The 26,149-nt window shown below is 54.1% G+C and overlaps 1 protein-coding gene and 1 non-coding gene across 5 annotated transcripts in view; one reads left to right on the top strand and one right to left on the bottom strand.

The window, feature by feature from the left end:
• Positions 1–674: 674 nt before the first annotated feature.
• The window catches only part of IKBKB (inhibitor of nuclear factor kappa B kinase subunit beta), a 51,873-nt gene continuing 26,398 nt past the window's right edge, over positions 675–26,149 (bottom strand). The window contains exons 6-22 of one of the 4 annotated variants that reach the window (XM_042241397.2): positions 21,329–21,417; positions 20,192–20,281; positions 17,456–17,580; positions 14,065–14,172; positions 12,487–12,616; positions 12,026–12,265; positions 11,441–11,555; positions 10,700–10,823; positions 10,002–10,153; positions 9,764–9,825; positions 8,677–8,786; positions 7,659–7,708; positions 7,474–7,573; positions 7,153–7,300; positions 5,440–5,567; positions 3,109–3,199; positions 675–2,047 (exon numbers count right to left, since the gene is read on the bottom strand). In XM_042241397.2, the coding sequence (XP_042097331.1) occupies positions 1,982–2,047; positions 3,109–3,199; positions 5,440–5,567; positions 7,153–7,300; positions 7,474–7,573; positions 7,659–7,708; positions 8,677–8,786; positions 9,764–9,825; positions 10,002–10,153; positions 10,700–10,823; positions 11,441–11,555; positions 12,026–12,265; positions 12,487–12,616; positions 14,065–14,172; positions 17,456–17,580; positions 20,192–20,281; positions 21,329–21,417 (1,928 nt within the window). In that variant the 3' untranslated portion in view covers positions 675–1,981. Of the gene's footprint in view, positions 3,200–5,439; positions 5,568–7,152; positions 7,301–7,473; positions 7,574–7,658; positions 7,709–8,676; positions 8,787–9,763; positions 9,826–10,001; positions 10,154–10,699; positions 10,824–11,440; positions 11,556–12,025; positions 12,266–12,486; positions 12,617–14,064; positions 14,173–17,455; positions 17,581–20,191; positions 20,282–21,328; positions 21,418–26,149 lie in introns of all 4 variants that reach the window. The other 3 variants (XM_027962685.3, XM_042241396.2, XM_027962683.3) reach the window with 3 other exon arrangements.
• On the top strand, positions 4,042–4,114 carry TRNAE-UUC (transfer RNA glutamic acid (anticodon UUC)). The gene has a single exon. It is a non-coding gene; the product is annotated as a tRNA-Glu (tRNA).

Below are 26,149 nucleotides of genomic sequence, written 5' to 3'. Positions count from 1 at the left end.
TGCTCTGCATCCTTCTCACTACCTTTCAGAATCTTCTTCGTTTATAAATAACGTCCAAGGGTCTCAGCTGAACTAGGAGGTGGGGAGGTGCGTCTGCTCCACTTTCTGGAAGTCCAACCTCCAGGGTCTTCATTTTTTCAACCTATTAGCATTTTCCAGTTATATTACTCTTTTATCATTTTTTAATTTAAAATGTTCTATTTATTTATTTGGCTGCATCGGGTCTTAGTTGCTGTTGCTGAATCTTTCCCTGCAGTCTCTCCAGTTGTGGTGTGTGGGCTTAGCTGCCCCCTGGCATGCGGGATCTTAGTTCCTCGACCAGGGATCGAACTCATGTCTCCTGCATTGGAAGGCGGATTCCACTGCATCACCAGGGAAGTCCCTATGTTACTCTTTTGAAGCATGAACTTTGGTGATTCTTTACTCAAAATTCTTCAGTGACTTCCAACTGCCATTAAAATCGGCCCCTGATTCTTAGCTCAACATTCATTCCCTCCCTAATCTGACCCCACCTCAGCCTACCATTCGGGTCTAAATTCCCACTGTGTTCCTCACCAGTGTTTTCTATATCATGCTTTATCACTCTCCAGTTCTTTGGGCTGTTCATCAATGTTACATGCACACGAGAGAAAAATAAAAGGTATCATTGTCAAGCAAGTTGGGGAAACAGCGGATTTAGGCAGAATTAAACCAGTTTATTATCACGGGAGAAGGAAATGGCAACCCACTCCAGTACTCTTGCCTGGGAAATCCCATGGACGGAGGAGCGTACTAGTCCATGGGGTCCCAAAGAGTCAGACACAAATGAGGGACTTCACTTCACTTCATTATCACGGGACTTTCCATCCTTCAGTACACCAGTGCACAATGTGAATTTCTAAGAGGCACTTAAAGCATGAACCGTTGTTGCCCAAACTTCCTGTACATGGAACCCACAGAACCGCCTCCACGAAAGGCATTCTGTGAAACTCTTCTCGTCCGGCTTTCTTCTCCAACCAAACTTGCCTGCCTGGGATCATCCGAGCTCACCGTGCTGTCCCTCTGTTATACAGAGAAGCTTTTGTGAGACAGCAGAGAAGCAGCGCGGGCCCTGGCACCGTTCAATTTCATCAAATGTTCCATTGCAGCTGGGTTTTTGAGTGTGTTAAGTCCTAACCAGAGGTATTATAAAAATAGACAGTGGGATCTGAGTCATGTTGCAAAATAGAGAATCTGTTTTTTAAATACATTCACTAAATAATACCGCGAGAGGATACGAGGGGCGGGACCTCCCCCACACCCCCCACAGCCGCACACGGGGCAGGGCTGTGGGCACAGGGGGTCAACAGGCTCATGAGTGACAGACATCCTTTCCGTCTTTCCTTCTTCTCCAAGGCAGCTCGCTCCCAGGGACTCTTTGGGACACGCAGGAAGGGAGATGCTTTTCCCTCCTGGCTCCAGTCACGCTGGCTGGAAGGACCGCAGCCTGGCTGCAGATCGCAGGTGGAAGGACAAACGTTAGCAGCAGTGAGATCAGAGGAGAAAGGAGGATGGGACAGGGCAGGATCCGGGGTTTGGAGGTCTGCTCAAGAGAAGCCGAATCCAGAAACTCGAGCTACGCAGACAGACCTCCTCTGGAGAGCAGGAGGGGTCAGGAGGAGACAGCTGGCACCGAGCGCCGCTCAGACTTCGTCCTGGGAGTCAGTCGGGTGTGGCCGCTGAGCCTGGAGCACTCCTCTCCCCTCGCAGGGGCAGTGGCGGCCCTGGAGACATCTCCTACACGCCGCCCCCCGGCATCCACGTCCACTGGGCCTCTGCAGCAGAGGAAATCCAGCGAGCAGACGAGCTGCTGGCTGTGCCCACGGAGGGCCATGCCTTCAGTCCAGAGCGACCGTCATGGCTGCTGGAGGAGCGTGATCTCTGTCTGGGTGCCAAGGACGCCGGGCGCGATGACGCTGGGGCCTTGGGCAAGGCAGCCCACTGGGGCCAGGGCCGCCCACCATCACGAGGCCCGCTCCAGTCCCTGCTGTTCCTCCTCCTCCGACTGCAACCAGCTCCAGTCTAGAGACTGAAAGTCAATGGGCTCATTAACAACCCTGTGGCCACCCAGGTACCTGGTTTTCTTCTTTGGGAGGCAACCAGCATGATTTAGAAGGAAGGCTAGAGCCTTTCATTGACAGTCGAGTTTCTGCAAGGGACCCCAGAGCTGGAGCTATGTCTTCAAGACCGTGCAGGAGCTTATCTTCAGATGGGCGTGGAGCCCCTGGCCCCTGGAGAGCCCCTGGAGACTCTGGCCAAGCGATTTAAGTGTGATTCCTGCAGCTCACAGCACTGACCTATGCTCACTGAACACCCAGGTGCCCAGGGCTCGTCTTAGTTCTCCAGCTCCAGGCTAACCAGGTGGAACCGCCTGGCCAGACTTCCTTTCCCTCTGGCAGAAGCACATAGGCAGTGCAAGGGTCGAAACATACAGGGCCCAGAGGAGGAAGAGTACCAAGGAGGAGACACGGAAAGCCCCAAACAGCAGGATGGCACTTGAAGAAATAAGAGGTGATTACCATTGGCAGTGACCCCTCCGATCCTTCCCCAAACCGAGAAGTTTCGGCAACGCTAGTGCGGGACTGTATTGGAGGAAATGGCCATTAAAAGACCCAAGCGAACAATTAAGCATCCTCTCAGAAAGTTCAGCTTTGCCTCGATGTCTCTGCACCTGGACTCATTTTTCTTTAGATCAGCTTCCCTAGAGCTGGGCTTGCTGAGTCCCTAAGCTCCGAGTCCCTGAGAGATGGGGTGGTGACAGCTTTGTCCCTGGAGCCCAGCACCGCACCTCTCACACGCATGCCCAGCAACTGCACAGAAGGGAAGAGCGGGAGAGAGGCCTTCTCCCAGGGATGCTACCGGCCTCATAAGGACCAAGCACAGTGAGGATGAGAGGAGACAGAGCACGTAAGGTACCTGTGCTCGTTCAACAGTCGTCAGCCCTGTTATCATGATGAATATGAAGGTTGTACCAGAAAATCCCAAGTGTACACTGAGATCAAGGCGGCAGGGCGTCGCCTCTCTCTCAGCTTCTCGTTTGCTGCAGAAAAGAAAAGGTGTGGAGCAGCGGGGCTCCCCGTGGGCCATTACCCTCAAACTCTGGTCCTGCTCCTTCATGGTGTCCTGCAGGGCGTTCTCCAGCTGGGTGCACAGGGTGTGAGCTTCAGCCACCAGGTCGTCACTAAAGAAAACGACTGGATTATTAGAACGTGGTCAGTGTGAACTTTTCAAAAGAAATATATTACTATGTACAAGTATGCTAAAGGGCTTCTGGAAAGATTTTAAAAATTGAACGATTATTCTGATACTGAGTGTCTTAAAATATATGACACTGCCTCGGCAATTTTCATCTGTTCTTCTTGAGCACTGTTATGGAAGCTCAAACCCAGCCGTGAGCATCGCCATTCACAACATGAGAAAGCAGAGGTCTGGCCTAATAAAAAAGTTCAGAGCCAAAGGGATTTCTTAGGCTCTCTCTAAACTGCCACAATCTGAAAATCTCTCCCAGATCACCTGTTTCACAGTTCTTGAAACTGATAAAGGTATACAGACCGCGAGAATTCCCCAGGTGTCCTCAGCTCTCAGACTGGGAGCAGCGTGTTCTAGGAACTAATTCATCTGCTGCACTCTCGCCTTTCCTATGAGAAATGCACACGTCCCACCTTCTCTACGATAAGAAATGCACACGTCCCGAGAACAGGCCGTGGCTGAGAAAGGCGAGAGCAAAGCAAGCCATCTGTCTTGTTCTAACCTCAGCTCCAGGACGTGGGCAGACAGATGGCAACCTGAGCCCCCAGGACGCCTTTCCTAGAGCGGGGACAAACCCAACAGGAAGGGCCCCGCAGTTCCTCCTCTCACCGCAAAGGGGGCGCTAGTGGGAGGAGCAGAGCCCAGACTCATCCACTGCCTGGCCACTGCCCAGGCACCAGGCTCTGGGCTGGCCCCAGAGCCCCGGACCCGGTTACCACCCTCAAGGAGCTAACTGGAAGTTGGGGAGAGAATTAAGAATCCAACACGGAGAATTCTCTGGTGGTCCAGTGGTTAGGATTCTGCACTTTCACTGCCGAGGGCCCAGGTTCAGTCCCTGCTCAGGGAAATACATTCTGCAAGCCAAGAGGCCAAAAGAGAAATAGAAAAAAAAAAACCCACAACAATAGAGAATACAAACTCCCCAAGTACAGGAACAGGACTTCTTGAAAACAGCTTTACTGAGATATATTCACAAACCATAAAGTTCACCCGTGTAAGGTGCACGACCACACGCTTCTGGTGCACTTACAGCGTCGTGCAACCATCGCAGAGGTCTGGTCCTCGACCGTTTCATCACCCAAGGGGAAACCCTGTACCCGCTGTCAGTCACTGCTCTCCCTCAGCAACCAGGTCTCCTCTCTAGTCTGTAGACCTGCCCTTGGGAATCAGTCTTCACCGTCTCCAGCGCCTGGGGCCCAGCAAGGGAAGGCCCTGAAGAATGGGTGTGAGGCTGAGCCAGAAACAAAAAGCCGCACGGGTGTCTCGGGAACAGAGATCTGTGCGTGTGTGTCTGGGCCGTGGAGGGGGTGGGAGGCAGGGCCAGGGCGGAGGGAAGACACCCCAGGGAGGGCGTCAGCAGAGCCAAGGACCCGGGGCGCCAGGATGCAGGGGGGTCGGCCCGGCCTGGTTACCCGGGGTTGCCGATCCCGAACCTGCATGTCCAGTGAGAGCCCAGAACCCACTGATGCTGTTGGTCTGGACCGGGCTCCAAGACCCTCGGGCAGAGCCAGGAGCTGCCTGGGAGTGGGGGTGAGCCTGGAGAGGACGCTTGGAGGCTGGGAAAGGCTCAGCCTTGGCCCCGAGGCAGCTGGCTGCCATGGCTGGTCCCTGAGTATCCAGGAGAATAACTCGATCAAAACAGTCTCCCATGAAGACGGATTTGACCAGAGGGGGCCTGGGGGCAGCACTAGGCTGGAAGCAGAGAGGGAAAACCTCATGGGAAGGGCTCTGAGGCTGCACTCTCAGCTCTGCAGCAGGGGCGTGCGCAACAGGCAGGGCGGCGAGGGGTGAGCGGGGGGTGGGGGGAGGAGGGACCACAGGACGGACCGGCAATGTGTGACTGGGGCGCGGTGGCCAGAGGACACCCTCAGGGACCTGCTTCTGTGAGCAGATAGCAGGGGATGGATGAGGGGACAGCACAGGGCTGGCCAGCACTGGACGGAAGGCTCCCATCCAGCAAGAGCAACTCGGCCTCAGATAAGGACACCTGGCTGGGCAGGCCACAAGCAGTGCTGTGAGCAACACACCACATCCACGCCCACGGTGCCCGGCACGGGGGACAGATACCAAGGGGCGTGCATGGCGCCGCCACCAGGAGACCCGTGCTTCCACGCCCACGACCTCCTGACGCGCCCCGGACTTCAGCACTGGACACCGCGGATGAGGACTCACCTCTTCTCGGCAGCCTCGGGCAAGCTGTCAGGAGCCGCGCAGGGCTGCGACATCAGCTGGCTGGGGTGACTCAGGCGGGAGGCGTTCATGCTGTCCGGGCTCCCGCTGACGGGACCCCGGACCTTGCTCTAGAGGGCAAAACCAGAACGAGAGTCAGCGGTCTAGGGGCAGAGGGATGACTGAGACTCTGCTTCCGCGGCAGGGTGTTTTCTCATGAAGACACCTGGCCACGAGACACATGCTCTTCCTGCAGAAATCAGGCAACATCGCCGTCTGATGCTTTGCGTTTCAGCTTAGAAACTGCTTCTGATCTGCAGGTGTAACTTTCTGATTGAGGGTTCTAAACAGAGAGATCTGAGGGTTCTCTCTCTTTTTTTTTAATCAACCATTGGCCATTTAATTTTAAATTTTGGGGGTTCTAAATACAGAGAAATTTAAGGGTTCTATTTCTTTTTTTTTTTCATCAACCACTGGCCATTAATTTTGTGTTTTTTGGCTCTGCAGGCTCTTGATTGCAGTTACAGGCTTCTCTCGTTGTGGCAGGAGGGCTTAGTTGCCCTGTGGCATGTGGGATCTTAGTTTCCTGACCAGTGAACAAACCCTCGTCCCGTGCTGGAAGGTGGATTCTTTACCACTGGACCACCAGGGAAGGCCCTAAGGCTTCTATCTCATTAGTTGGATTGCTCAACAAACCCTTACAAGGAAACGAGAAGGAAGGTGTGTTTAATCTTCCCAAGAAGAGAAACACAAGAAGGTCCTAGGTGACTTCCCGTGACTTGCGCCACCTGGGGAGCAGAAGAGGCCGAGGTGTTTTCTGGGCTGCGGCAGCTGGCGCACCTGGAGCAGCAGGCCTCCCTAGCCCGTGGCCAAGCAGCTCTGCCATCAGCCTCCTCAGCCTCCCTGCTGCCTGCCAGCTCGATTCCAAGCTTTTCTTGGCTCTTCTCCAGTCTCTTCTGTGCTGCGGTTTCTCTCTGAGCAGCACTCAGTGGGATCACAGCCACATTGGGATGGTGGGCACTCGCAGAGCAGGCTCAGCGCTGCACGGCACAGGCCTGGCTCAGGGCCCAGCAGGCACACGGCTCAGGGGCTGCACGCAGGTCTCCAGGAACCTGGGGTGTGACCTCGTTTCGAAAAAGCACCTTTGCAGATGTAGCTAAGGATCCTGTGATGAGATCACTCTGGATTATCTGGGTGGGACCTAAACCCAGGGACAAGTGTTTTTACAAGAGACACAGTAGAGGACTTCCCTGGTGGTACAGCGGATGACAGTCTGCCTGCCTGTGCAGGGGACACGGGTTCAGCCCCTGGTCCAGGAAGACTCCACGTGCGGTAGAGCGGCTAAGCCCGCGCACCCTGGAGCCCGTGCTCCGCAACCAGAGAAGCCATCGTGATGGGAAGCCTGCGCGCCGCTGACTCGGGCGCAGCCCCTGCTCACCGCAAACTAGAGAGAGCACGGCTGCAGCCACAGAGACCCAGTGCCACCAAAAAGAAACAAACTTTAAAGAGAGGGAGAGACTAGAGAAGAGGGCCACACGGGGTCAGAGGCAGAGACTGAAGTGATGCTGCCGCAAGCCAAGGAGTGCTGGAGCCAGTGGCGTCCGAGAAGTGGCGAGGAGGGATTCTCCCCTTGAGCCTCCCGAAGGGGCCCGGCTCAGCTGATGCATGGACACCAACCCTGCCGCCTCCAGGACAGGCCCGCCGGGGCTCACTCACACACGCGATCTTCAGGAGGTTCCAGAGCTCCTTCTGCCGTTTCTCCTGCAGCCGCACCACCGTCTTCTCATCCTCGCTCATCAGGCTGACCACCTCCTCCACCTTGGGCAGCAGCTCCAGGGCCTTCTGCTTGCAGACCACGGTCTTACTGTGAAGACCAAGTGCGATGAGTTCCAGCGCGCCCAGGTCAGGGGGAGCAGGACGCGGGCCCCAGCGGGGATGACTCTGTTCGGCCACTGCAGCTGGCAGCTCCTCCAGGGCCCAGGGGAGGGGATGGGGCCTCTCCTCATTCCACCCTCCAAGGGGACAGCGGCCTGATACCTGAGCTGCGTGTAAATCACTCGCACTTTCTTCTCAAAGCCTTGGATTGCCTGGAGGAGCAGGCGCACCATTTCCTGACTGTCACCATCAGTCCGCTGGTCTGCAAAGCGGGACGGAGCCGCACGGTCTGTGGGGGGCCGGTCTGGTGCCCGGGCAGTAGGGGACCCGGGAGGCGGCCCACTCACCTCTCGGTTTCTCCCTCAGCCTGCGGTAAAGCTCCCGCGCCTGCTCTTCTCTGAAACACACAAGGCAGCGGCTCCATCAGCGCCAGAGCTACTGCCGGCAGCATCAGCAACTTCTGGAAGCTGGGCAGGCAGCACGTCCTGGCCAGAGGCAAGCACGCTCCCTGGGGATGTCACGGGCGAAACCCATGACAGAGGAAGACCCGGCTCACTGTCGAAATGCCAACTCAAAGCTCATGGTCAAGACTTCCTGAGAGTCCTCAGGACAGAAGCCTCCTCTGTCCCTCAGCATTCCCCACCCGCCTGGCCCCCGCAATTCAGAGGTGTGGGTCCTGAGTTCAGAGAACGTGGCCTCTGAAACTCAAGCCAGGAGCAGACATGCCCTCCCCAGGGCCCAAACACAGTGAGATGGACTGATGTTTCCAGGGGCTGACTTTTGTTTGAAAACCAGAGTAAGATAAAACACTGACTAACTTGACAAAATACAGGCTACAGATAATCAGATTTCAAAGACTGGAGCCTCCGGTTCTAAGAATCCTGGCAGAAGCATCAGAGGCCTAGCTGAGCCCCAGGGAGGCTCTCCTGGTGCCCTCGTCTGCTCCCGGAATGCAGGAGGGGCTGCTCTGCCCAGGGAGGGTCCCTGGAGCTGAGGCCAAAGTCCTGATCACGACTCAAATGAAGAGTCAAGGTTCCACCTTCTAAGACTTACCTGGCTCCCTCCCTTCCTACTTCCTGCTTCTCAGGGGTATGCTGGGCAGAGGGGCATCTGACCTGATGCTTTGGAGTTCACGAACCATGGCTCGGGGCGTTATCTGAACTGGTCCCCACAACTGTGAGGTCAGACAGCTCTTCTGTCTCAGGTGAGGCTCAGAGGGACGGAGGTCTGCCCGGGCTCAGCTTCCAGATGTGCCGAGAGGACCTCCCCAGGACCGGGCTGCACAGGAGGGCGCGCTCCAGAGGAACTGCGCTTGAACAGCCCGCCCGTGCGCCCGCCCGCGCGCAGGCACATGCACACACTCACAGGTCGTCCAGTGTCCCGCCCTGCTTCCGGCCCATGGGGCTGCGCTGCAGGTCCACGATGTCCGTCTGCAGGGCCATCATCCGCTCCACCAAGTGCTTCACCTCGTTCTCCTGGAGACAGAGCCACGCTGAGGCTGAGCCCCGACAGACTCGGCCAGGGACTCCTGAGCCTCACCATGGACCTTCAGCTGCCCGGCTAGAAGGGACATGGCCTCGGGAGTCTGTGGCCAGGATCTAGGCCTGCCACCCGCCAGCTCTGTGGCCCTGGGGCAGGTCACCTGGCCCCAAGCTGCAGTCTCCCCCACTGGAAACTAGGGCAAGATGCGACGGGGCCTGAGGGGACCTGGCCTGGCCCCCGTGTGGAGACGAGCCGGGGCACGCTCCCCTCTAACTTGCCCTTGATCTCAAGGGTTACGCCCACGAGGACAGAGATCGTGGGGAACGGGGGGCAGGGGTGGAGTGGTGGCTCACATCCCTGTGCCTGAACAAGGGGTCACCCACCTCGAACAAGGGGCATCAGCACCGATTTATAGAAACAGACGCTTCGACATGGAGGGGAGGCTCCCTGCCCAAGTTCACTGGGCAGATGGTGGAAAAGTCCAGGAAAAGGCCTTGGGGCCCAGGCTTCCCCCTGAGCGAGGTCCACAGGGGCACCCCGCCTCCCTGCCTGGCCTCACAATCAACACTGTTCAGCGGCATCGGATTCACAGCCCTCAGACTTGCCCCTTCGGACCCGTTCCTTCCTACGGGCTCAGTGTCCCGAGGAGGAAGTCAGGGCAACTTCTGACACAACCAAGTGCTGCTCCTTTATCCAAGGGCCCTTCTCGCGGGAAGAAGTCTGTACTCCCCAGGACGTGTCACGTCGTAAGCCTGACTCAAACCTGTGTGGCTCCCGGACTGGCCACACTGGGGACCTCTGCCTGGCACCCCCTACCTCCTTCCAGCAAGTGCTAGCTGAGAGCAGAGAGCCTGGTGAAGAAAATGTGATTTTTGACACAGAAGCTAGACCAAGCGCTCAGTGAGAAAGGGGAGAGATGGCAGGGAAGAGGGTGCCCTCGGCAGGGCTGGGAACCCAGGGAGCCTCCTACCCGTCCGCAGAGCTCCACGGCCTGCTCCATCTCCCTCCAGGCTAGCAGCAGCTTATCCGACGCTGGAGGAAAAACACGGAGGGGAAAACAAAAGTTAAAAAAAAAAAAAAGAAAATACCCCAAAACCAAGAAAATAAAAAGGCACTCCATTATAACACAAAAAAAGAAAAAAAGAAAAAAAAAACTTGAGAAAGGATTTTAACGGTCTCTCCAGATTGATTGCAAAGGACACACTCACTGATCCCAAACTCCGTCTGCTCCCTGTACTTCTCCAGGTCAATCTGGATGCTGGTTTTAAAGAAGTCCAGCTTGGCTTTGAGCTGCTGAGACATGGAGGCCATGGAGTTCTTCATCTTGGACAGACAGCTGTTGTTCCGCAGAAGATTCATCCTGCAGGGGCCCCCAAGAGACACACCACGGGTGTGTTTGGGATCCAGGTACCACTTCCCGGACCATAATAAAACTGGCCTCCAACACCTTGGCAGGCCCCTGCTATAATTAGTATAATCACAACAAGTGCAGCCACATATAACCATCACGACAATTTCCTGGCCCGTAGCGATGGGTGAGGCTCTGCTCCTAAACTAGAATTAGGTGAAGTGCCACGCAAAGGAACCCAGACCAGCCACAACCTGGGGAAAGAGTCAGCCTGGCCCGGCAGGGTGGCCGACCCACAGTGGAGCTGGGCCAGCCCTCCGGCCGGCCGCCCCCCACCCCGTCCACAACCCTGGTCCGCGCGCTGACCACATGTGCCTGTTGGGTCTAACAGGCCCTCCCTCCATCCTGCCCACCGATGGCTTCCCGCCCTTCCAGAGCAGCGTCTTCCCTCCTGCCCCTCCCGACAGCGGCTGACCCTGGGGCCCCGCCTCGGCCCCCGCCCCGCGGCCAGGCCACAGGGCACTCTAGGCACATGGTGCCCTGCACCTGGGCACCTACATGGCCGCGCGCTGGCCCTGCTGCAGGCGGCTGCAGTCTTCCTTCAGGGCCTGGATGCTGTGCCAGACTTGGCCCCACACCTTCCGCAGCTGGAAGAACGGGAGGTTCCTCTTGGGCTCTTGCACTGAATGGAAACACAGGCGACAGTCAGGGCGCAGTGCCTGCGGTAGACGACAGCATCCCACCCCTGGAGCCCGCTGGCTCAGCCACACTGGTCGGTTATGTAACGGCTCAGCTATTATACAACCGCCTTGGGTGTTGAGCCTGCCTCCTGTTGCTCACTTTTGCGCCCCGGGGTACACACACGTCCACATTTACAGATGCACAGAACACCTTGGAAGGAAGACTCAGGAGTCTGGTGGCAGTTTTCCCTGGGAAACTGGGGACACGGAGGAGCTTACTCTTCACTGTATTGTTCTATTGTACCTTTTGGTATCTTGTGCATATATTAATTACTAACGTACAAAGACAATTTCACAAATAAAATGGTTTTGCGATTCAAGGTCAACAGCCTGTGGGCCATCTTCTCTGTCCCGTTTAGATGAGGCTGAAATTAACTGAAGATGCCCTGTCCTGCCTCTGGTGGGGCTGCTTCTCACATGTACGACTGAAGACGGCTGTCTGAGGACCGGGTGGACTCGCCTGCTTGGGGGGACCCCTCTCTTGGGCCAGGGCTCTCCCCCGAGCTTTGTCCCAAGAGCTATAAGGGATCATTTTTTAAAAAGAATAGGCCGTGCTTACGGATGCAGCTGACACTTTCAGGCTGGGGCTGTGGGGAGACCTGGCTTTCATAGGTGACCCTGCTGTTGTCAAAGAGGAAAACGAGGTCCATGTCCAGCGTTCGGCCCTCGTTCAGCTGCAAAGGGACCAGAGGCAAAATGAGGTCTTGCGGCCCCCACCCCACCGTCCCCCAAGAAACAGGAGACTACAGAGCATGCTCGGCCAGGACGTGCCAGGTGCCCACCAGGCCTCTCCCAGCGCTCTGGCCTCTACTGCCCTTGGCTGTTCCCTTTACACTTATGACCTGACGCACACCTCATCTACAGCACAGTACATTCTGCTCTATCCTGTCTTTACCGTGTCACTCAGATGCCTGCCATCTCCTTTATGGTCCAATGCCTCTTCCCCTGTGTTAAATTTGCGGCTAATTTTGTGCAATGGTCAGCACGGTACCGCACATGACGGGGTCAAAAACAGTTTCCGTTGATGTGGAAGAATGAAGCATCGCTTTGGCAGCAAAAGCAAAAGGCACTCCCAGTGGTCTGGAAGGTACAGTGCGGGGCGATTCGTGTCCCCTACCAAGTCCGCGGGATCTTGCGTTCCTACCTTGTAATGGGCGGCCGCCTGGCGCCCGCAGGAGGCCGGGCTCACCTTGCCATCGGAGAGGCACTGGGCGGCGGGCTTGTCGGGGATCAGGGCCAGCCCCGCCTCCTGCAGCAGCTCCTGGTCCTCCTCGAGGATGCCTGTGTCCTGGCGGATGCGGGCCTTCAGGCTCTGCAGGCTCTCGTCCTCGGTCACGGGGTAGGTGTGCAGGGTGCCCGTGACCATGTTCAGGACATGAAGCAGCTGCAAAAACCCGGGGGGTCACGGGAGGCACGGCTCGACGGGGACGCCTGCCTGCTGGCCCGGCTTCTCGGAGGCCCCGCCCGGGGTCCGCCCCCCGGAGTCTTTCCCCTCCCATGCGTCCCTGGAGACAACCTCACAACCCATCAGTCAGCAAGGGTCCCATCACACCCTCACAGGGGTCAGGGGGCCCATGGCCTGGGGCGGACTGGGTGCAGGCTCACCTTCAAGTTCAAGATGTCGTCCAGGGCCTTGAAGCAGCCATTGGGCCCGTAGACGGGGTCGGTGCCCCTCTGGCGCGGGTGCCACATCAGCATTAGCTGCAGCCACTTCTCCAGCCGCTGGGCCAGGACGCTGAGGGGGAGGGGGAGAGTGTGTGCACGTGTGGGCGCATGTGCGCGAGGCCCAGCGCCAGCTTCCCATCCCACGTGTGTGCGTGCGCGAGGCCCAGCGCCAGCTTCCCATCCCACGTGTGTGCGTGCGCGAGGCCCAGCGCCAGCTTCCCATCCCACGTGTGTGTGTGCGCGAGCCCCAGCGCCAGCTTCCTGCCCGACGTGTGTGCGTGCATGTGCGTGTGCGAGGCCCAGCACCAGCTTCCCATCCCACGTGTGTGCGCACCCACGCACGTGCACGAGGCCCAGCACCAGATTCCCGCCAGACGTGTGTATGTACGTGTGTACGTGCAAGGCCCAGCACCAGCTTCCCATCCCACGTGTGTGCGTGCATTTGCGTGAGGCCCAGCACCAGCTTCCCGGTGCACGTGGGTACTGAAAAACTCGCACGCTTCTCCCGCCCCACGTGACCATCGCGGTTCGGGGCCAAAGTGATCCCTGAGGCTTAACCACCCTGAGGAAGGGTGAGCCTTCCCTTAACAAGATGAATTGCTCGGGGGCTCGACCCCTGCCCCCCGACTCCCCGGATCTGCACAAACACCCTCCCGGCGGGGGCCTCTGGGCAGAGGGCCATGCGAGACCCTCCAGGCAGCTTTCCAGGCACTGAGCAGCCCCCTTCCCCAGCAGGAGCACTGCCCGACGATCTCGCCCCACACCACCAGTTCGATCCACGTTGTCAGTCACTTCCTGGGAAGTGTCTGAGGGGTCCACACCGCACTGCCGGGCGCCCCCAGCACCCATCCCTGCCCTCCAACAGAAGTCCTCCAGAGGCCAACATCGCTACCCGCTGCCTCTCCCTGGCCGCCCCCAAGTCTTTTCCCCTTGAAGAGCCTTCCTCTTCATCAACCTGCCCTGCCTATCAGTCCAGATCCTTCCAGGAAGTTCCAGCTCAGCTCCTCCACAGGGGACCCCATCCCCGTCCTCCAAAGACTCATGGAAACTGAGCCGTGCGCCTTGGCGTTGGGCTGCTAGCTGCTGTCTCCTGAACCATCTCCCAGTTCTGTTAAGATGACCTGATGGCTCATATTCTGGCTCTGAGACCAGACTGCTATGCTGTTCAAAATGCAAAGGTTTATTTGTTGGCAAAAACACAGTGCCAGGCTAAAGAAGGACAGGCAAAGAGCATAAGGGGCAATTCCCTACTCTTCAGAGGTTTACGGCTGACCAGGAGCTAAGCCCTCTGCCAGACCAAACGCCTGCAAGGCAGAGCCACCACGGGTGAGGAGGGCGACAAGTGTGCTGGGAACCGAGGAGGTGACTCCAGACGGGTGGGGTGGGGACGGTGTGCTAAGACCGAGATGGACGACGGCAGGACCAGGGTCAGAGCTGCCGCGGACGTCAGCCCCGACCCCCATCTTTAGAAAGGAAGGGCCGGCCGCAGAGGTGGAGGAGGAGAGGCCGGGGACGTACCTGTTGAGGTTGTTGGGGTGAGGCAGCGAGCTGGAGAACTTCACGGCCCCGTTCAGGTCCTCGCTCACCACGATGTCCATCTCGCTCTTCTGCCGGACTTTGGAGTGCCTGTGGACGTGGGGGGACTGTCGCGCTGTGTGTAGTGACCCTGATGTCAGCGGGCGTCCAACAGCCCCTTACACGGGTGACTTTCCACTTGACAACCAGACAGGATCCCCCAGGGGTCTACTGAACCACTTGTGAGGCCCAGCAACCCGCTGGGAAGCTTCTTTGGGAGGTTAAGGGCGTCGGTACTGCCCGGTGAGAGTCAGGAACCCGCGGGCTTGTACCGCTGTCTCCTGACCTCACCCCGGCCCATCCGGCTTGTTCTTTTACTTTCCATCTAACACAGAGAATGAAGACAGGACGTCTGCACCACGGTCCCTTCATGTACCACCTGCACACACCACGCACTTCCCTCTAAATGCAATGGCTATGCCTGACTTCTGAAGGCAAGTGAAGTGCTAACGTTTTCCAACTAGGAGACCCTTTAGACGTATCTGAAATAGTGTTTAAGGAAAAAAGATTTTAAACTGGCCTCACATATTCTCAGCGACAAGGGTGATGACAGGAGTCTGAACAACGCTTCGCAGAGAATCAAGCGCTGACAGTGAATGCACCCTTCTCTACCCGAGACCTCTGTGGGGTAGGCAGTTTTCAGCCCCCCATCCCCCACCCTCACCAGGTGAGGAAATGGCCTGCCCGAAGTCACACCACTAGAGAAAGACGGAACCAGGGGCTTGGAGCCAGGCCCAGCCGCTCCTGCTACTCTGTCTGAATGTCCGCATCCTTCCTTTCCAGAAAGACGTTAGAGATTCAGATGGAAAATGCTTTAGCCTGAAGCCTCATTGGCAGGGGGGGTAAACTGACCCACGTGGAGCACACGGAGCCTGAAGAGCCAGGGTGTGGCTCGAACCTGCCAGCCGGAAGCCACACTGTCATCACACGCGGTGGGATGGTGCTCTACAGAAACTCAGGTCTGTCCACGGGAAATTACACGGATAAATGAAAGGACACAGTGAGTGAAACGCTTACTGCTTAGGCTGGTCCTAAAATGTATTTTCAAGACTGGTCCTTCAAAGCAGCTTTATGATAGGATAATAAAGCTCAAATTGCATTTGTTCTGAAATTACTATCTATCTGCCGTTTGAGACGAGAGTGAAATTGTTGACGTTGCCTAAGGCATTACAGGCAGACCAGACAGGCACGTCTCACAGACTCTCGGGTTTCAGAGATGCGTGCTTGGAAGTGGTCACCTGGCCTCCCAGCAACGTGAGGGAGGCTGGCTCTGCAGACAGCAGGGCCATCAGGGATGGTTTCAAATGGCATTTCCTCTAGTTCTGATGGATTCTGATTCACCTTGCTATAAATAATGGAAACGCTCAACATTTGAACAGAACTGCAGTCATCCCTTGGCAAGTTAAAAACACGACGCGTGTACAGTTTGAAGCGGTCTGATTGTTAACGCAAGGAGCTAAGTCAGCGCGGCGGAGCCCAGCTCAGGGCGCTGCTTGTGCTACCGTAAGTCTCCACGGGAGGGCGCCCTCCGCCACGTCACCAGGCCCCTCGGGCACGGAGACCGAGCCTGGTTCATCCTTTCCTGTGTCTGGTGTGTAAACAGTGACCGAACTGGACTGCGTCACAGAAAGCTACTCTTCTTGAACGGATTTCAAAGACTACGTCTTGGTCTCACAAATAAACATTCTCATGATGTCAGTACCTGTGTCCTTTGAGAGAGCCTGTGTTTTTGGTACTTCCAGGAAGATACTGAGAAACGTGACATCAGCCAGAGCTGCCCCACAAAGGGGGCAGGGGGAGAGGACCTTTGCATGTTCCTGCTGGAGATGCTATTTATACAACCTTTCTGTGGAGCACGTTGTTAGTACAAACCAAAACCCTTGAACATGTGCACGATCTGGTAGGTTGATCCCATTTCTAGGAACTTATCCCAGGGAAATAACTGTGGATGGACCGGGATTTCCCGGAGCTGTTTTAGTTAAGTGTGAAAGGCAGGTTCTATGAGAGTACATATGGTAACCCACTTTGTTTTTTGAACAAACACAGACACACAGAAGAAGAGTCTGGAGACGGAGGAATGTTAGCGGCGGCGGGAGGAAATTCTCAGTGTAAAACCCTGGAGGAGCACTCACAGGGCGGCGTGCCTGCGACGTCATCACCGAGCTGAGAAGGGGTGAAATCCACCAAAGAGCCAGCGGGCAGATACATGCCCGCTCACTTGTGGGTGTACAAAACATCCCCGAGGTGGACCCAAAGCCAACAGTGCCAGGCGTCTGTGGGTCGGGGGGAACCAAGCAGGTGGCGAGGGATGACCTTTCCCTCTTCTGCTTTCTAAAGGATGAATCCCGTGAACTTAGAGCTGCTCCAAACACTAAGACTGGAGGTAAAGAATTCTGGACAATGGCACTATTGCTTCAGTTAGCGTGTGGTCCCTCAAGGAATCACTGTGAATGAACCCTAATTGGTTCAAGGGAACACTAACTTTTAAATGATGCGTTTCAGTAATGATTAACTTTTATGTATATAATGAACCACATATTAGTATTACAATTAGAAGAAAAGTTTAAAAATACAGAGTAGTTTTTAAAACCTTGATCATATTCCTTATTAGAAAGTATCTTTTCGGCAGTGTACTTGGTTCACTGTCTGATGCTTTTAAAACCAAATTTCATAGTTTCTGGTCTTATGTTTAGAACTTTAATCCACTTTGAGTTTATTTTTGTGTATGGTATTGGAAAGTGTTCTGGTTTCATTCTTTTATCAATACAGTATATTAACACATATATATGGAATTTACAACGATGGTAACAATGATTCTATTTGCAAAGCAGCGAAAGAAACACAGATATCAAGAACAGACCATTGGACTACGTGGGAGAAGGCGAGGGTGGGATGATATGAGAGAACAGCCCTGAAGCGGGTATACCACCATATATAAAAAAAAAAAAAAAAACTATACTGAGGCGCAGTAAGATTTGTCAGCAATAAACTTTCACATACATACGTCTCATTATTTGTCATGTGAACATTCCTTTTGTTTACCACCACACACACACACACACACACACACACACACTCTGTAAACACACTGGCTTCCTGCCCTGCGCAGAGCAGTCATTTACACGGACTGGATTTAAGGCTGTTAAGGTTCAGAATCCAGGGCTCTTGGAGCTCAGGCTGTGCTCACGCCGGGTCCCCACAGGACTTCCTCGGGGTGACAGGTCACAGGGGTCTCAGGCCTGGCCTGGGGCACCCCACGAGACCGGGAAGGTGAGGTGCTGTCTGGCAAAGGCGGGGGACACCCTCCCGGGGGGCGGGCCCACGGCTCACTCACCACTGCACTGGCTGCCAGTTGGGCAGGAATGGCCGGAAGCCAGTGATGCACTCGAAGGCCAAGGTGCCGAAGCTCCAGTAGTCCACCGTCACCGTGTACTTCTGCTGCTCCAGCAGCTCGGGGGCCTGTGAGGTGGGGGGCACGCTCGAGCTGAGCCGTAGAGGGGCTGTCACGGCGGGGGCGCCCGGGCCTGCCCCATACTCCCCGGACCCCGCACTGAGAGGCCACCATGGCGGGGGCGCCCGGGCCTGCCCCACGCTCCCCGGACCCTGCGCTGAGGGCCACCATGTTGAGGGCACCTGGCATCCGGGCCTGCACACGCTCCCCGGACCCCACGCTGAGGGAGGAGGTGGCCACGAATCAGGCAGTGGAACCTAGACTCTCTGATCTCATCCCATCCCGGGGCTGAAACAAGGGCCTGCGGCAGGGGCGAGGGGGGGCTGAGGTGTGCTGTGCACCCTTCTCCCAGGCACCGTGCAGGACCACAGGGGAAGTGATCCAGGCCACACACACCCAGGCATAGTGTATGCAACGAATGCCGGCCAGCCCCCTAACGAGGTCCACGGTCCCTGATGGGACAGAATGTCACAGTCGAGCAGGAAAGGCCAGCTCCCCAAGCAGTCAACCTGGGGTGACAGGAAGCTTCCCAGCACAGGTGGGGTGTGGCCGGCTCGGGATGCCCGAGAGCAGACGTGCCAGAAAGGACCCTGAGGAGCGGAGGTGCGCAGGCAGGACACGAAGGACCACAAGCCAAGATGAAACGTGTGGGACGATCAGGTCGGCCTCTGTGTCTGGTTCTGGACAGAAGTTCTGGCCCCGCAAATCATCAGAGCTTGGGCCCTGCATTCATTGCCACTGAGCCAACAAGGGGTCCAGAGGACACAGGGCAGGACCCCCAGGACCTACTCCGTGGGCAAAGGTGCTGAGTCACAGCCCCAGGTCCCCACCCTGAAACCTCTACCCCCCCAGAGCAGGGGATAAAAGGACCACGTCCACTGCCCAGCGGGGGTTAATGGGAAGTGTGGACGCGCTCACAAGGACCTCAGTGACTGCTTTTTCTCTTTTTTATGTAAGACCCAGGTAGCCTGTTTAAGCCCATGGAGCCCAGTGGCTTTCAACTTTCTTTCCTTTTTCTTTTATGAACTGCAGACTCCGTTATTCAGCCTACATTTCCTGGTCATCATTTGCATGCAATCTATCACTAAGTCCTGCTGAGCCTGTTCCAGGCCTTGTGTTTTTTGTTGTTGTTATTTGTTTGCTTGTGGTTTTTTTGCCACACTGCGTGGCTTGTGGGATCTTAGTTCCCTGACCAGGTATCAAACTCTGGCCCTTGGTGGTAAAAGTGCGGAGTCCTAAGCTCCCTGTAGAGGCCCCTCTCTCAGGCACTTCTTGAGCCGTCCTCCACATCCTGATGGCTGCCCACCAGCTCAGACTAGCCCACCCCAACGGCCGCTATACCACTCGCCCACTGCCTGCAACTCACCCTCCACATTGTGCCAAGTGTGGTCTCTTCCAAAGGTAAACCTGGTTCCTCTCACGCCTAAGACCCTTCACAGTCCCTCCAGAGGTTTCAGGATCAAGTCTGGAGTCTCTAACGCAACCAGAGAGGCTCTGAATGACCTGTCCCCCACCTTCCTCTCCAGCCTCAACCCGAGATGGCCTCCTCCTTCTCTGGTTCCGGCCATGCCTCCCGGGTGCCTCCTGCTGCCCCACCGCCTGGAACTCCCTCTTCGCCCCCAAGTCCCTGGACGTGCAGGCAGCACCAGGCCCTCCTAGCATGTCGCCACGCCCCATGCTCTCTCTCCCTTAGCAGTCCTTATCATCCCTCCAATCGCTTCACTATCTGTGTATCAGGGCCATGTCCGCCTTCCTCCTAAACTCTAAAACAACACTCGCAGCATGTCTGCAGGAAGAGAGGAAGAGCTTCCAGGAAAGATAGGTTTGGGAAGCACTGGGTTCCAAGCGAAGTGGCTTTCTTAGTATAAGAAAGAAATATATTTAAGTGCGAGTTTGATGTATGAAGCAGGGCACCCAGAGCCAGCGCCCTGGGACAACCTGGAAGGATGGGGTGGGGAGGCAGGCAGGTGGGCGGGGGACTCAGGATGCGGGGGACACGTGTATGCCTGTGGCTGATTCATACTGATGTGCGGCAAAAACCATCACACTACTGTACAGCAATTATCCTCCAATTAAAATGGATAAATAATTTTTTAAAAACCCTTAAATATATGCATGTGCAGTGTGGCACCCCCGCCCCTCAAAAAAAATAAAACATAAAAAGGAAAAACTACAGGTGATCAGTATTTCTTGGATGAATTGGGGACTCAAATAGAGCCACAATATTTAGACCAAATAAGAAGAAGAAAGGGTGGGAGCTGGAAGCCAGCCCTCTCCTCGTAGCCCCTGAGATGCAGTGTGGGAACGGAGGCCCCTTTGGAGTAGCAGGAACCTGGTTTACACTCTCTGGGCTGAAACACGGCAGCATAGCAGGTCACAGGACATGCACGGGCCCAGGAGCAGAGCCCTTTAGACACAAGAGGATGACCGCGCCCTTCCACAGGGCCTCTGGGAGGATGAGGAGTCTGACCTCACACACCAGTGTGTTTCCTGTGCATCCAGGAATCATCCAGAGAGCCGGCAAGCTCAGCCAGCAGAAGGTGAGGAAAGAAGCAGAGCCCTGCGGCCATGGCCTCCCGAGAGAGGCTGACGCGCAGACCCAGGAACCCCGCCTCTTACCAGGTACTGCAGGGTCCCCACGAAGGACGTGCAGAGGCTGCCCTGGTCCAGCTCCTTGGCATATCCCAGGTCAATAATTTTGTGTATTAACTAGAAGAAAAAGCAGGGAGGGAGAGACATCTGAGGACTATGCGAGTCCGCTGTCCTTCAAGAGTCTTGAGCACCTCTGCTGGCGCAGAGGGTGTATTTCTGAATTCCCAGTGCTAAGACCCTAAGCTCCTAAGGACTGCCGAATAGGCAGGAGAACGCCTTAGATGCAGTAGGTTCAGGCAAAAGAAACAACGTAAAAACGCCAGGCGCCTGTCCTCCCTTGCCTGGCAAGCACCTGCTGGAGGAAGGTCAGAATTGGGAGACCACGCACCGGCCGTCGGGACTGCGAACCCCAGACTTGCCGTGACTCGGAGGACCAGGCGCGGTTCCTTCTCAGTAAACACTTTAAATTCTCCAACCTCCAATGGACTGCCGGGAATGAGTGTGAACAGGGACAGAGGTGAGGGCCAGGACGGGCGTGGGTTACGCTGACGGAAGCCACGGGGGAGAGATCAGACAGCCCACGGCTGAGCGACTGCATTCCACTTGTCTGAGCCCTGCTCACCACCCAGCTGAACAAACACAGCCCAGCCCTGCAGGGTGGTGACCCCACACCTGAGCGGCGGGGGCCCCTCGAGAGCTCTGGGCAAACTGCAGGATGGACCAGGACAGCTCCAAATACATCCTTTCGGCCACATCCAGAACCCACCTACAGCTGGATTCCCTGTGAGCTTCAAAAGCTGAGGCTCCCAAACAAATGGAAAACAAAAAAACGTCCGTTTCCAAGAAGTACGAGGCCCCAAGGCCAGAGGGGGTGGCAGTTGGAAGACAAACACTACTTTTCTTATCAGATTCCTGCAACGTGGGACGGTTAACAGTGTGGTCCGTTCAAACTGGCTTCAACCTGCAAGCCAGAACCTGGCGCTGGATTTTGTTTCAATTCAAAGAACGCTCCCAGAGAATCAAAAGCAAATGCATGAGCAAGGAAACCCAAACATAAGCAGGCACGCAGGCACATTCCTCGCCCCACTGCCTGCCCCCAGCTGCTCAGCCCAAGCTCCCCCGCCCCCCTGCCCCTCTCCGAGGCGGGCCCGCGGGGTCACTCACCCTCTGCTCCCCTTGCTGCAGGACAATGTTTTCTGGCTTCAGATCCCGATGGATGATTCTGTTCTCATGAAGGTATCGAAGCGCAGAGGCTGAGAAGGCGGAAAGGGGAGTGAGTTCCTGCTAAGCCTGGACGACGCCTTTCACTCGGCATTGCCTCCCCAGTGAAAGATGGTTATCTCGTGTCCTGGATACACACCCTGACTCCGTGCAGGGGCTCACAGTGGGGGGCGGTGGGGGACAGGCCCACAGATGCCCTGTTGGTGAAGGTAGGGGGACTTGGCTACGTGAGCAGAGCTTGGGCCTGCACCAGAATCTGCCTGGTTCACGCAAAGAACTCTAAGCCTTCCATCCATGAGGTCACCACCTCCCCTCTCGAGCAGCGGTTCTCAATCGGCACTGCCCGGTCTAGCAGCATCAGACTTGGTACACAGAAACGCCAAATCTTCAGGTCCCGCCCCAGGTGGAGTGAATCAGAAACCTGGGGGTGACCCTGCGGTCTGCTCTCTACCAAGCCCTCCAGGAGGTGCTGATTAACTTTGAGACGGGGACCTTCTCTGGTCTAGAGGCTCAAAAAGTAAATTCTGCAGGGTGGTAAGGGAGACGGGCCCTCTGGGCAGACAGCACTTGGCCCTTGGATGCAGAGAACGCAGGGCAGAGCTGCCTCCAGGGAGGAAGCGGGCTGGGGGCCTAGAAGGGGAGAGTGGGGGGGCGCCTTCAATACATCTGCCGGTCCAGCATGCGTCTGCTGTGTGCCCCGTCCTCTGCTGCTGGGCTCTGAGGGCCGTGAAATACGGGAGGACATGGTTCCCAACTTTAAAGCGCTCAGACTCTAGCTGACAAGGAAGCAGCCCCCACCACCCGGCTCACTCGCTACCGCAGCCTCTGCTATGAACAGCAAACGTGACCACGTGACCCAGGACAGCCAAGGCTCAGATGCCCATTAGGATGTGGTTTTTACCCCTAAGAGAGGTTTTAACAGAAGTCCCAACAACCTGTATGTACCACAGATGAAAGAAACAAGGAAGTATTGGAAAGAGATAAAATGATCTTTATCTGGAAATGATCTGACTCTAAGCCTAGAAGACTCAATAGACGAAAAACTGGGGAAAATGTAGTAAGTCGTCTGGAAGCAAAACAAGCAGATACAAATCAGCAGTTTTTCTCCCTGTCATAGATCCAGTTGAAAGGAGGAAAAAAAAATCCCATTTACACTAACAGCAAAAATTCTAAAATACCACAGGATAAATTTAGCCGAAAAAAGAAAAAAAAAGCATCATGAGAGAAAAACTATATGGCATTTTAAAAAAAGCAAAACAAATAACACAAAGAGGTTTTAAAAGTTGATGGCAACTAGAGAAAAGAGTACTGAGGGTCTTTAAACAGCCAAAAATAAGGTTACCAGATGAATCATATGTTACTATCTCTAACAAAACTCTAATTCAAAAAGATACATGCACCACTGCGATCACTGAAGTGCTATTTACAACAGCCAAACACGGAAGCGACCTAAGCGACCATCAACAGATGAATGATGAGGATGTGGTACACGAACGATGGAATACCACTCAGCCGTGAAAAAGAAGGGGATAATGCCTCGCAGCCACATGGATGGACCCTGAGATTATCACAGCAAGTGAAACCAGACAGACAAAGGTAACTATCACATGGTATCACTTACCGGTGGAATCTAAAAGAAAATGATACAAATGAACTTACAAATAGAAACAGACTCACAGAAGCGGAAAACAAACTTACCAAAGGGGAAGAAGGGGGAGGGATAAATTAGGAGTCAGATTAATGGACACACACTACAGTATAGAAAATAATCAACAAGGACCTATTGTACAGCACACAGAACAATATTCAGTATCTTATAATAAACTACAACAGAAAAGAATGAAAATATATATATACATACACATATCTATAACCGAATCACTTTGCTGTACACTTCAAATATCATAAATCCACTATACTTCAATTAAAAAGAAAGAAAGAAAAATTTATGGCAAAAGATAGTATACAAAGAACCAAAGACCAAAACAAGGGAAAAAAAAATCTGTAATGCATATGCCAAAAAGCATGTATCAATAGGCAAAAACTCCTATGAACCAATAAGAAAGCAACCCAGGTGTTAGGGAAGCAACACTACTATTTTTCAAAATCATAATGCTATGTGACTTTTCTAAAGAAAAAAAATGCATTTTTTTTACTTTAAGGGAACATAAAAGAAAACAAAGAAGTGGGTTAGACAGGCGCTTCCCAGGGTTTTAGATTCAGGCCAGTAGGATTAAGGATAAAGACTGAGGATGGCATTCGAGACAAGATGACCATGTTTTTATTTTCCGAGGTTAGATTCCAGCTGAGCTATTTCAAATCCTGAAAGATGATGCTGTGAAAGTGCTGCACTCAATATGCCAGCAAATTTGGAAAACTCAGCAGTGGCCATAAGACTGGAAAAGGTCCGTTTTCATTCCAATCCCAAAGAAAGGCAATGCCAAAGAATGCTCAAACTACCGCACAATTGCACTCATCTCACACGCTAGTAAAGAAATGCTCAAAATTCTCCAAGCCAGGCTTCAGCAATATGTGAACCATAAACTTCCAGATGTTCAAGCTGGTTTTTAGAAAAGGCAGAGGAACCTGAGATCAAATTGCCAACATCCGCTGGATCATGGAAAAAGCGAGAGAGTTCCAGAAAAACAACTATTTCTGCTTTATTGACTATGCCAAAGCCTTTGGCTGTGTGGATCACAGTAAACTGTAGAAAATTCTGAAAGAGATGGGAATACCAGACCACCTGATCTGCCTCTTGAGAAACCTATATGCAAGTCAGGAAGCAACAGTTAGAACTGGACATGGAACAACAGACTGGTTCCAAATAGGAAAAGGAGGACGTCAAGGCTGTATATTGTCACCCTGCTTATTTAACTTATATGCAGAGTACATCATGAGAAACGCTGGGCTGGAAGAAGCACAAGCTGGAATCAAGATTGCTGGGAGAAATCTCAATAACCTCAGATATGCAGATGACACCACCCTTATGGCAAAAAGTGAAGAGGAACTAAAAGCCTCTTAATGAAAGTGAAAGTGGACAGTGAAAAAGTTGGCTTAAAGCTCAACATTCAGAAAATGAGGATCATGGCATCTGGTCCCATCACGTCATGGCAAATAGATGGGAAAACAGTGGAAACAGTGTCAGACTTTAGTTTTGGGGGCTCCAAAATCACTGCAGATGGTGACTGCAGCCATGAAATTAAAACATGCTTACTCCTTGGAAGGAAAGTTATGACCAACCTAGATAGTATATTAAAAAGCAGAGACATTACTTTGCCAACAAAGGTCCGTCTAGTCAAGTCTATGGTTTTTCCAGTGGTCATGTACAGATGTGAGAGTTGGACTGTGAAGAAGGCTGAGCGCCGAAGAATTGATGCTTTTGAACTGTGGTGTTGGAGAAGACTCTTGAGAGTCCCTTGGACTGCAAGGAGATCCAACCAGTCCATTCTGAAGGAGATCCGCCCTCGGATTTCTTTGGAAGGAATGATGCTAAAGCTGAAACTCGAATACTTTGGCCACCTCATGCGAAGAGCTGACTCATTGGAAAAGACTCTGATGCTGGGAGGGATTGGGGGCAGGAGGGGAAGGGGACGACAGAGGATTAGATGGCTGGATGGCATCATGGACTCGACGGACTTGAGTCTGAGTGAACTCTGGGAGTTGGTGATGGACAGGGAGGCCTGGCGTGCTGCGATTCATGGGGTCACAAAGAGTTGGACATGACTGAGCGACTGAACTGAACTGAAGCAACTGAACTGAACTGAGGTACATTTAAAAATACTATCTAGTATCAACAGAACTGAGTAATTACTGATTTAATAAAGAAAAGACCATTCTAATACACAACCAAAGAAAGCAAACCAGCAGAAACACTGGCAGAGAACACATGAAGAGGTAACTTATAGGAGTAGAAATGAAACACAGACCGCAAACAGTTATGCAATCACGTAAGAAGCCGCTCCAGCTCACTGGCCGTCCACAAAGTACTCATGAAAGGAACAACAGCATGCCTTTTCACTTCTTCAACCAGAAGGAATTTCAGATGAGATGTAAAAGGCACTCCCTATATCGCTGGAAGGAGTAATAACTGCTGTGCAATTGGGGTAAAGAAACACGGCAAAAGCTATTCCATTTTAAGATGTACATATCGTTTGACCTTTTGTTTCTGCCTCTGGCAATCCAGCGTACGAAGCCAACAGCACCATCACGTACAAATACGGGTGCGGACTGCACAGTGTCAAGTGAGATCATCAGAGACTAGTGAAAAGTCACCCATCAGGGAAGGGCTGACGGAATCACGGGAAATCCACAGTATAACTGCCAATTATTAAAAATCATTTACGCTTATATTACCTGACTCAGAGGGATGTCAATGTCCTAATGGCATGAACCTCTTTTTTTTTTCATTAGAGGCAAAAGAAGGTCAAAAGCAAAAGTGATAACCACACTAAGGAAAAGGGTGCTGGGCCAGGGCATAGCAGAGAAAGGATGCACCCTCAGGGGGAGAAGACACCCTTCACAGAGCCTAAGGGGCCAGACACACTGTGTGAAGACTTCGTGCCGAGTGTTTTCTGAAAACACAGGGAAACCCCTGAGATCTGAACACCCAACTTCCGCCTTCTCAGGGGTGTTCCAGCCGCACATTAAGTGAAATGGCAAAACCTCTCACTAAATCTGCCCTTAAATCCAGCCTTTGACCGTAGAGTTTCAACATCTCACACTTGTTCCCTCTTCTTCTTTGCTTTCACAACTGGGCACAGCAGG

This window comes from Ovis aries, chromosome 26 (genome assembly GCF_016772045.2).
Source record: "Ovis aries strain OAR_USU_Benz2616 breed Rambouillet chromosome 26, ARS-UI_Ramb_v3.0, whole genome shotgun sequence".
Taxonomy (NCBI): domain Eukaryota; kingdom Metazoa; phylum Chordata; class Mammalia; order Artiodactyla; family Bovidae; genus Ovis; species Ovis aries.
This window is presented reverse-complemented; position numbering and strand designations above follow the sequence as displayed.